The 10,790-nt window shown below is 31.1% G+C and overlaps 1 protein-coding gene across 1 annotated transcript; it reads left to right on the forward strand.

Moving 5' to 3' along the window:
- Positions 1-409: 409 nt before the first annotated feature.
- Positions 410-10,441, forward strand: LOC111717347 (adenylate cyclase type 7; the record flags this gene model as incomplete). The annotated part of the gene is given in 6 exon segments (XM_023492851.1): positions 410-690; positions 3,991-4,050; positions 5,725-5,800; positions 8,265-8,354; positions 9,399-9,527; positions 10,352-10,441. Coding segments are annotated over 6 exon segments (726 nt in total), but the record flags the coding sequence as incomplete, so codon positions are not given.
- Between the last annotated feature and the right edge of the window lie 349 nt (positions 10,442-10,790).

Below are 10,790 nucleotides of genomic sequence, written 5' to 3' on the forward strand. Positions count from 1 at the left end.
TTGTCTGAAATATAGCTTTAAACTTTATACTGCTCTAACTTTTGATTTAATATCACGCTGTTGTATTCGAGTTTTGGTGTCCAAGGGAGGGTGGGGGGCTCTCTAGTTTAGCCCCAGGGGGTTCAATGTTAGCATCCGAGGCACGGTGAATTAAATGTCCTCTGATTAAAGTAAGTGAGTCAATTGAGTCTTGACTTTGGAATCCATTTTTCAAATCAAATGAAATATATATTTTTCCCAAGCACACATTAAAATGTTTTAAAATATGTTTATGAAACTTGAGTTAATAGAGAAAGTTTGGTTTACAAGAAAAGCTGGGTTCCCAAGATAGTTTTAAATATTAAAGATATATATTACATTTTATGCAATAAAACCCAATGTCAAGTTAATTAATAAAACGTATTTTCAGATACTGCCTGGGGAGATGGTTTCTCAATCAAGTGAACTAAACAATACATATTATGAACTTGAACCAGCAAGGTTTAATATCGCTGTGAGCATGAAATCAATGGAACTGTTGAGACATGAACAAACAACTCCAAATACTTTAAACATAAGTCAACTAGCAGCAGAGGGATACTGGCCTGACAGTCTTCAAGTGAATGACGAAGAAGTCTGTGATTGGAGATGTTGGCTAACTAATCTGGGTTCTTGGCTAGCAGCAGTATTCGCGGGTCTTTTCTATAAAAGGTATTATTTCTAATCCTGATATTTCCCTTCTAGGGTTAAGTGGACAATGTTTACTATTCTATGGTTCCATTTCACTAGGAATATTTGGAAACTTTTGAACCCGATCCACTAGGGTTATAAGAACACTTTTAAGCACATTTCACTAGAAATATTTGGATACTTTTGAACCCGATCCACTAGGGTTATATGAACACTTTTAAGCACATTTCACTAGGATTATTTGGACACTTTTGAACCCGATCCACTAGGGTTATATGAACACTTTTAAGCCCAAACCACCAGGTTATATGGATACTTTTAAGCCCAATCTACCAGGGTTATATGGACACTTTTAAGCCCAATCAACTAGGGTTATATAAACACTATTCATACAAATCCACCAGGGTTACATAAAAACTGTTCAGCCCAATCCACTAGGTTTATATGGACACTAATTGTACCCAATCTACCAGGGTTATACGGAAACTAGTCAGCCCAATCCACTAGGGTTACATGAAAACTATTAAGCCCAATCTACTATTTTTTTTAATTTAAAAAAAGAAGTAAAGAATCCCAAAATTGTTCATTTCCAAATTTTGTCTTTTTTTTCTTTGATATAAATACTTTATATTTATTTTTCTGTAGCTCAACTTTTTATGGGTTACCGAGAATTCTTTTTTGTGTAATCCAAGATTTGACAGATTTTCATATTTTATTTTGAAATGAGGAGGATTGCTTAAAAAGCCTCAAAAAGTTTAAAGTGTGCTTTTGTGATCAGTTGTGTAGTTGTCCAATAAAAAAATCACTAAAAAGTACTCAAACCCCTGATACAAAGAGGGGGGAAGGATTTTTAAAGAATTTTCGAAATCTTAATTGTTCAACCGGATTTGAAAAGAGCATAAAAGTTTGAAAAACTTTGAGAAAACGTCTTTCCTGTAAATTCAATTTTTGGAGGACAAATTTGATTTTAAAGAAAAAAGTAAAAAAAAACTGCAAGTAAAAAATTCTTCAGTACATGCCTAAATGGGTATCTACAGAAGCGCCTTAGGCCGCTGATTACAGTACAAAATTTCAAAATTGGTTGCACGTTAATGCCTAATAAAGGGGTATTTTTAGACTCTAACACATTTCCCTCCTTAAAACCGTTTTTTCCCACTAAAATTTAATTTATGAAGTGATTTCTACGTTTACAACGTTATTTTTAAATTCTGTGTTCAAATATTAATCTTTTGTTACCCATGAAGTCATATTTTGACCCAACAGTTTTTTGGCTTGCATTTAAAGTCGGCTTTTGTCCGCGTCAAAGACGTTTGAATAACCAATATGTATGCTATTCTAGTTGAAGCATGTGAAATTTCCAAAATATACACCCCGACATAAACAAGTTTCTAACTTTAATTAAGATCAATTTACCTCTATCTCGAGGTTTAAACCAAAGTTCAAGTCCAATATTCACTTCGCTCTATCCACTAATATACTTTAAGGCAACACAAGGACAAGACAAATAGTTCATTTTTTATGCATTTTTAGGAACTTAAGTTTGACTTACAATTGCTCTCATAATTTAAAATGTATACTCTTTGAAAGGAAATAGGATTTTCTATCAATCTTTATTTGTTAATTGTTACTTTCTCATAAAGGATTAATTGAAATTAATGTTAGTTTTTGAAAATATTTTAAATTATTCTTCAAACTCATATTGATGTGGTAAATATATTTATATTTTAAAGATGAGATTTTGTTAGATTTCTTTATTTCTATTTCTGCGCCATTAGGGTTTCCAATTGCAATTCTGTTGCTCGGAACTGCACGCAACTGTGCGGAATTGTGCGCTACAATTCTTAAATTGTGCGCAACTGTGCGCAATTGTTTTCGAATTGCTCGCAATTGTTAGAAATTTACAGGGCTCGCAATTGCGCGCAAATAAATTCACTTGAGTTGGAAACCCTATAGCACCATATTAGCCAAAGAAGAATAAATAACAGATTACAGATTAAATCCAAATTTTTATATAAATAGCAGACAGAAGATTTTTTGACAACAAAAAATCTCTGATTGAAAAAAATTATTTGAATACATCAAAAAGTTTTGAAGTACTTAAGATATTTATTAAGATTTCAATTATGAATTTTTTTTTCCAAATATCTATCAAAGATCAGCTTATAATGACTTATTCAATTTTAGATTAGCTTTCAAAATATGCAATCTTTATGTCGTCTATTACATGCTAGGAGAGAAACACTGCAACTCTACAATATTCCTTAATAAATCATTCATGACCATTAGAAATTTTATCGACAAGCCTTTATCTATAAAGTAAAGCTCTTCTCTCGTATATATATATATAAATTTATAAATAGGTTGTTAAATGTTTTTAAATTTTTCTTCTCGTTTTTAGAAAAAAACGATACACTCGTATTGAACTTTCAAAAAACGTAAAACGATCGTTTCGATCGATTTTTTTAAAACGATCGTTTTTGAAAACCTTCGTTTTTGAAAAAAAATTCGCTAATAAATCTGAGTTTTATGAAAATTAGCATTATGAATGTTTTCTTAAATATTTTTTTTATCGAGAGAAGTTACCTGAAAGTTTTGGTACCTCGTATGTTCCGACCAAAACATGTTTTTTTTTCATTTTAAAAGTTCGTTAACGATCCTTAACGAAGGGTCGTTTTTAAAAACTATCATTAAAAACGATCTTTTTCAAAAATGACCGTTATTTCAAAACAAAAAAATCTTTTTTGAAAAAGGTCGTTTTTTCAAAAACTATTATTATTTTGAAAACTATCGTATTTTTATATTTGTTAGCTATAGCTAGCTGGCCAAACGGCTGAACCAAATTGAATGATTTTTTTAAAAATTATGTGAAAAATGTTATAGTTTGTGGATTTAAGATTTTTCAAATATGTAGATTATACAGTGAAACCCTTAATAACGAATACATCGGAAGAATCTATCAAATGTCGTCTTGATAATATTTCAATAAGTTTTATATTATATTTCACTACTTTTTGACATTTCTTTATGATTTAGGTTGAATCTAATCTATATATATATACTTTGCTTGTCTGTCTTTCTGTCTGTCTGTCCGTTTGTATCCAATAAACGTTAAAATGGCTTAACCGATTGGGGCCAAATTTTGTTTGGAACCTCACATGACCCCAGGAAAGGTTTATGAATAATCAAAAGGTCGATTTTAATAAATTTTAGTTTTTTTTATAAAATTTTTTTGTTTTACAATGTATCCAAAAAGAAACCTTGAAAGCCTAGTTTTGTAAATTTACTGAACATGAAATTGTTGAATTAATTTTTGTTGTTTAGGGGCATTTACAGAAGTCGAAAACTTGCCTGGAGCCAAACATCCCATTCGATACATAGCAGGTCAGTCAATCTATAGCAGGTCTTTCAATATACAGCAGGTCATTCTATATTAAGCAGGTCATTCAATATATAGCAGGTCATTCAATTTTTAGCAGACCATTCAATATATAGCAGACCATTCAATATACAATAGGTTATTCTATATAAAGCAGGTCAGTCGATATATTGCAGGTTAGTCAATATACATCAGGTCATTCAATTTATAGCAGGTCATTCAATATATAGCAGGTAATTTAATATATAGCAGTTTAGTTGATATACAGGAGGTCATTCTATTTATAGCAGGTCAGTCAATAAACAGCCAGTCATTCAATATATAGCAGGTCAGTCAATATACATCAGGTAATTCTATATATAGCAGGTCATTCAGAATACAGCAGGTCATTCTTTATATAGCAGGTCAGTCAATATACAGCAGGTCATTCTATATAAAACAGGTCATTCAAAATACAGCAGGTCATTTAGTATATAGCAGGTTATTCAATATACAGCAAGTTGTTCAAAATACAGCAGGTCATTCAATATACAGCAGGTCATTCTATATATAGCAGGTCACTCAATAAACAGCAGGTCATTCAATATATAGAAGGTCATTCAATATATAGCAGGTCATTCAATATATAGCAGGTCGTTCAATATATAGCAGGTCAGTCAATATATAGAAGGTCATTCGATATAAAGCAGGTCGGTCATTCAATATATAGTAGGTCATTCGATATATGGCAGGTCATTCAATATATAGTAGCTTATTCTATATATAGCAGGTCATTCAATATACAGCAGGGCACTTAATATATAGCAGGTCATTTAATATTCAGCAGGTCAATTTATATAAAGCAGGTCAGTCAGTATACAGCAGTTCATTTAATATACAGCAGGTCATTCAATATATAGCAGGTCATTCAATATATAGCAGGTCATTCAATATATAGCAGGTCATTCAATATATAGAAGGTCATTCAATATATAGCAGGTCATTCAATATACAGCAGACCATTTAATAAAGAAAGAAACTGTTTTTAATTGAAGCGTAAACAAATAATAATGTAATTTAATACTTTTGATTTAATCTTGTGATTAGGTTAAAGCTCCATTTTTCTTATTCCGACATTAACAAAACAGTCAGAAGTTTCAAACTTTTTCGATTGATTGATTGATATTAATATATTATGATATATACATCTTTATCTATATATACATACTTTGCTTGTCTGTCTGCTTTTCTATTTGGACCCAAATAACCTTAAAGATTGTTAAACCTATAGGACCCAACTCAAATGACCCCAAGTAAGGTTTTCTTGACGGTTAAAATTGAAAATTTGTTAAAAATCAACAAATTAAAGCAAAAAAAATCTGCGAAAGTTTAGTTTTATGAAGGAATGATGAAAAATGGTGACTTGGAAAGCCAAAGTTTAAATTAAAATTGTTACAGGATGAGAGGAGTTTTATCAATAATCCAATCTGGTGTTTTTTGCAATAATGAATTGAATTTATGATTAATTTGCAAAAAATTGATTAGTTTTGAATAATTTATCTAATACAAAAACCGTTTTAAATTAACTTATGGTTTAGATACTTTAAATCAACTCCTTTTTATTTATCATTGTTGTACACAAACAGTTAAACTATAAGTATTTATACATATTTTATAAAATCAAAATTATTTTTGTTCAGAGTGAAACTCGAGTGTGAGAGAGAGCATCAAGAACATCTCCTCCTCTCAGTGATACCAGCATATATAGCTGCTGAGGTATTATATAGGGTGTTCTAAAAAAACACACAAGATTGTAAGACTCAAAATTAACCAACAAAATCAGATAAAAGATGGCCAAAAAAACAATAAATGTTAAGAAACATCTCAACCCACCGTGAAAAGACAGATCAAGGTTTGTAGTATTCAAAATAGTAATTAAGCCAGTGCTGAAGAAATCATAAAGTGATTTTTTTCTGGCACCAATTTATTAATTGAAACCTCTCAGTCAAAGAACTTCATAAGGTTCAAAATCAGTATTTTGCGTGGTTTTTTTAGTAACACCCTTGACAAGTTGCATAGCTACAGAGGTACTATACCAGCATACATAGCTGCAGAGGTACTATACCAGCATACATAGCTGCAGTGGTAATAAACCAATATACATAGATGCAGAGGTACTATACCAGCATATTTAGCTGCAGAGGTAATATACCAGCATACAAAGCTGCAGAGGTAATATACCAGCATACATAGCTGCAGAGGTAATGTACCAGTATACATACCTGCTGATCGGTAATATACCAGACCCCGCAATTAAAAAAATCAGGAAAATACGGCTCGGGTCAAAGCTGTCGTTGGGCCTTATTTACGGCTTGAGCTTTTGGATCCAAGCTGCATCTTATTTTCCACAGAGTTGAGTTAAAAAAAAACGGTTTAATATTCTGCTTGGCGAATTTTCATGGTAGGAATTGACGCATTCTGATTTTTTTTTATGAGAACAAGACTCAACAGTGAGCCTTATTCTCCACTAAAAGCAACCAAGGTCGGTTTTATTTTCAATGAGCCGAAGATCTTTCAGCGTCAATCAAATGACACACGCTGTCGTCAGAGTTGGGTCAAAGATTGGGTCTTAAAGTAATACACCAGCGTCCAGCGTACATAGCTGCAGAAAAAATATACCAGCATACATAGCTGCCATGCAGTGGTAATATGCAAGAGAGCTTTAGAAGTACTTATACTCAAAGTACATAATTTAAGGTATGAAAACGACTCACTCGTTTTGAACTTTTTTAATCGTTTTTTAAAAAGATCGTTTTTACAAAAACGATAAGCGATCGTTTTGAAAGAAATAATTGTCATTGATAAATATTTTTACGATCGTTAATGAAGGGTCGTCGTTAACGATCGCTAACGAAGGATTGTCATTTAAGATCGTCAACGAAATAACGAACTTTATAAAAAAAGTCGTTTAAAAAAGACTTTCGTTTAAAAAAAAAATGTCATTGATAAATATGCAACTTTATCGAATGTCGTCTTACATGCCGGTAAAAGGTTGTACTACTAAATAATAAGTACCGATGCCCTTTAGGTCGGTTTCCTCTCTCCTCTTCTCTTCGTTGACGATTGTTAAAACGAAATGACGAGCTTTATAAAAACGATCGTTTATAAAACGAACGTTTTTAAAAACGAACTTTTAAAAAAAACGATCGTTTCGTTTTTTCTTTTTTCGTCGTTGTTTTCATAATCATTTGTTTTTAAAAAAAAATCAGACTTTTTTTCACGATCTTTTTTCGTAAAAATGAAAACGATAACATCCCTAATGTAGAGCTAACACATTATCATTGATAAAATTTGATGGGATGGTCAAGGTATTTGAAGATAAAAAACTTAAGAGGAATTTATTCTTTTCTTTGAATTTTAGATTTTTTGACATTTGCTACTGATAATTCTGAATTATTTAAGAAAAATAGTTCCCACTTATTATGAAAATAGTATTTATTTTTAAACCTTTCGCTCTCAATATATATGTATTATATGTATGTTTAACCAAGATCGTGTTTTAGAGATGTGGAAAAAATCAAATCTAAAAAACCTATCATATATTAAATAACAATAAATAAAATGTTTTTTTAAATAAAGTTTTTTTTACGGAATCTGAGATTGGCAAGAAAAATTTCTTGGAAACAATTTGCTTGTTCCAAAAGTGCTGAACTTTACACAATTTTTGAAAGTTCTGAGTTATTGAATTCTAAGATTCAATTAAACTTTAAAGGAGCTTTTCAACTCGATATTGATAAAGTGATAGGATTTCGGAAACCTTTAAGCTTTTTTTCTAAAATTTCTTTTTAAGAGGACTATATCGTCTTTTTATAGAAATATAACAGAATCCTTTTAGCTGACTAACAATGCGAAAGATATCGCCGTTTTTCTTTCTAAAAATGTGTTAAATTCTATCAATTTTCTTAGTGTGTCTGTCGTATAAATCCTCAAGCAACTCAGAAAGAGAACCCACAATTAAATCTAATCAATTTTACTAGAGTAAAATATCTTCAAAGTATAATGTTGTGAACCAGGGGTGCGACTCTTCATTATTAACTTACATCGCTTTAATGTTTGATTTAATACATTTCACGTCAAACTCAAATAAATGTTTTATGTGTTCAAACATAACTCACGTTTATTAAAAGGCTGTTCTTCTTAAAGCGCACTCACCTTCCTCACCCTGTAAACATATATTTAGGTGAAGAGAAGTATTATGGAAAAGATGACTGTATCCCCACGTCCTGCTTCACCCTGTAGATCAAGTCAGTTTCAGGATCTTTTCGTTCAGGTATATATCCCGTTCCTTTCCGTTCCTTTCCGTTCCTTTCCATTGCTTTTGGTTCCTGTCTGTTCCTTTCCGTTTCTTCCCGTTCCTTCCCGTTCGTTCACGTTCTTTCCCGTTCTTTCTAATCCTTTCCCGTTACTTCCATATCCATTCCTATCCTTCCATATCCTTCCCGTTTCTTCTTGTTCCTTCCCGTTCTTTGCTGTCCCTTCCAGTCTCTTTCTGCTCCTTCGTGTCCCTTCCTGTCTCGACCCCCTGCATCAGAAAGTATGATAAATAAAAATTACAAAAATAGACAATATATTTTTAGTCTGTTTACAAACAATAATAGAAGTTTACCCAAATTGTTAAAGTTTATTCTTTTTAGTTTCTTATACAAAATTGTCATTATTTATCCTGAGATTATATTTCTTATAAAAGTTTGTCCATTAAAGGGATTGTTCAATTTTTCATTGAATTAACATAATCAAACAGAAAAAAATTACACAATTCTTCCAAGTAAAGTTTATATAAATATTAATATAATTATATATTTATGAACCAGAATTGTTTTATTCTTTAAACATGTTATACTTATTTGTTTTAGTGGAAAAGCCCAACATTTTAGTTATCTCGTATTTCAATTTAGAATGTTTAGATTAGAATGTTAGTCCAAATTAATTCATGGTTCAAGGTGGAGGGGTATCCCACTGTTGGAGTTTTTAGGTTTCCAAAAAACCTTCAACTCCGTGAATTAATATTTTATTCTTGTTCTTTTAGTGGTGTAATAACGTGAGTATTCTGTACGCTGATATAGTATTATTTTAGCGGCATAATAATGTGAGTATTCTGTACGCTGATATAGTATTATTTTAGCGGCATAATAACGTGAGTATTCTGTACGCTGATATAGTATTATTTTAGCGGCATAATAACGTGAGTATTCTGTAAGCTGATATAGTATTATTTTAGCGGCATAATAACGTGAGTATTCTGTACGCTGATATAGTATTATTTTAGCGGCATAATAACGTGAGTATTCTGTACGCTGATATAGTATTATTTTAGCGGCATAATAACGTGAGTATTCTGTACGCTGATATAGTAAACTTCACTCCACTATCAGAAACATTGTCTGCACATCATCTAGTCTCTACACTTAACAGACTGTTTGGACGGTTTGACCAACTCGCACAGGTACAGGGTGTTCCACGAAACATGGCAATAGAAAAACGATTTAGAAGTCGTCTTTGAATTTTGGATTTATTTGAGACATTCAGTTGGCAACCTTTTTTCACTGTCTGATTCTGAAAACAAACACCACAAAACGGTGGTCTGCTTTTTTTAAAAGTCGCCTTTGATCTTTGGATTTATTTGAGACATTTAGTAGCCTATCTTTTTGTATTATTCTAAAAAAAATAAAGAATAAAGAATTTCGTTCAGATTTCGACAATTTCGGTTTTTTTTGTTTCAAGAAAAATACATTTAAGTGAAAGTAGGCTGACGACTGAACCTCACAAATAGGTTTAAAGCACCCTATTGCTTCCCCATTCCCCCCCCCCCCAAAAAAAAAATATCCCCTTTTCGATTTGTAATATTTATACATGCATTCAAATAATAATTATGTATAAGGATATAGATACTCTAACTGGAAACTAATATATTTGAAAGTTAGATAATGCCAGAATACTTTAGTAGAGCATAAAGGTTACTTATAATAATTATTTCAAATATGTTATATGTATCTCAAATAATTTGTTATGAAGTAAATACATAAATAGTATTAAAAGAGTATGCAATAAGAAGATTGTTGTCTTTGTTCAATTTTTCAATAACACCTGTTTCTAATTACAATTCTTAATATCTATGACCTCTAAAAAGAGGTTTAGTGCTTACATCTTCAGAATACAATTATTCTACTATATTCTGTTTATTATCTTATATATCTTCTGGGGACAATTATTCTACTATATTCTGTTTATTATATTATATCTTCAGGGGACAATTATTTCTACTTTCAGGAGAAGCAATGTTTGAGAATAAAGATACTAGGAGACTGCTACTACTGTGTTTCAGGTTACATTTCCAATACTTCTGAAAGGGACTGTTAAGTTAAAAAAAGGGGGGTATAGGCTGGAGCGGAAGAGTTGATTAACACCATTAGTTGTTCTTTCTGTTGTCCCTGTCTTGAAAATTTTAAATAAAAGTTTATAAAAAAACTTATATTTTATTTTATGAATAAAATGATATAAGAAGATTGTTGCGTTTCAACTGATATAAAAAACTTATATATATATATATATATATGTAATATGGGACTTTCAGGCATTTAGGGAAATCAACATTATTTAAAGAATTTTGAAAACTATTAGTAATATTTCAGGGTGTAGATTTCTAACAAGAAATGTTTTTTGGATAATTGGAAAAATTCTCCGAATTCTTATAAACTTCACGTAGGTC

Source organism: Eurytemora carolleeae, unplaced genomic scaffold, assembly GCF_000591075.1.
Source record: "Eurytemora carolleeae unplaced genomic scaffold, Eaff_2.0 scaffold2529, whole genome shotgun sequence".
NCBI lineage: Eukaryota > Metazoa > Arthropoda > Copepoda > Calanoida > Temoridae > Eurytemora > Eurytemora carolleeae.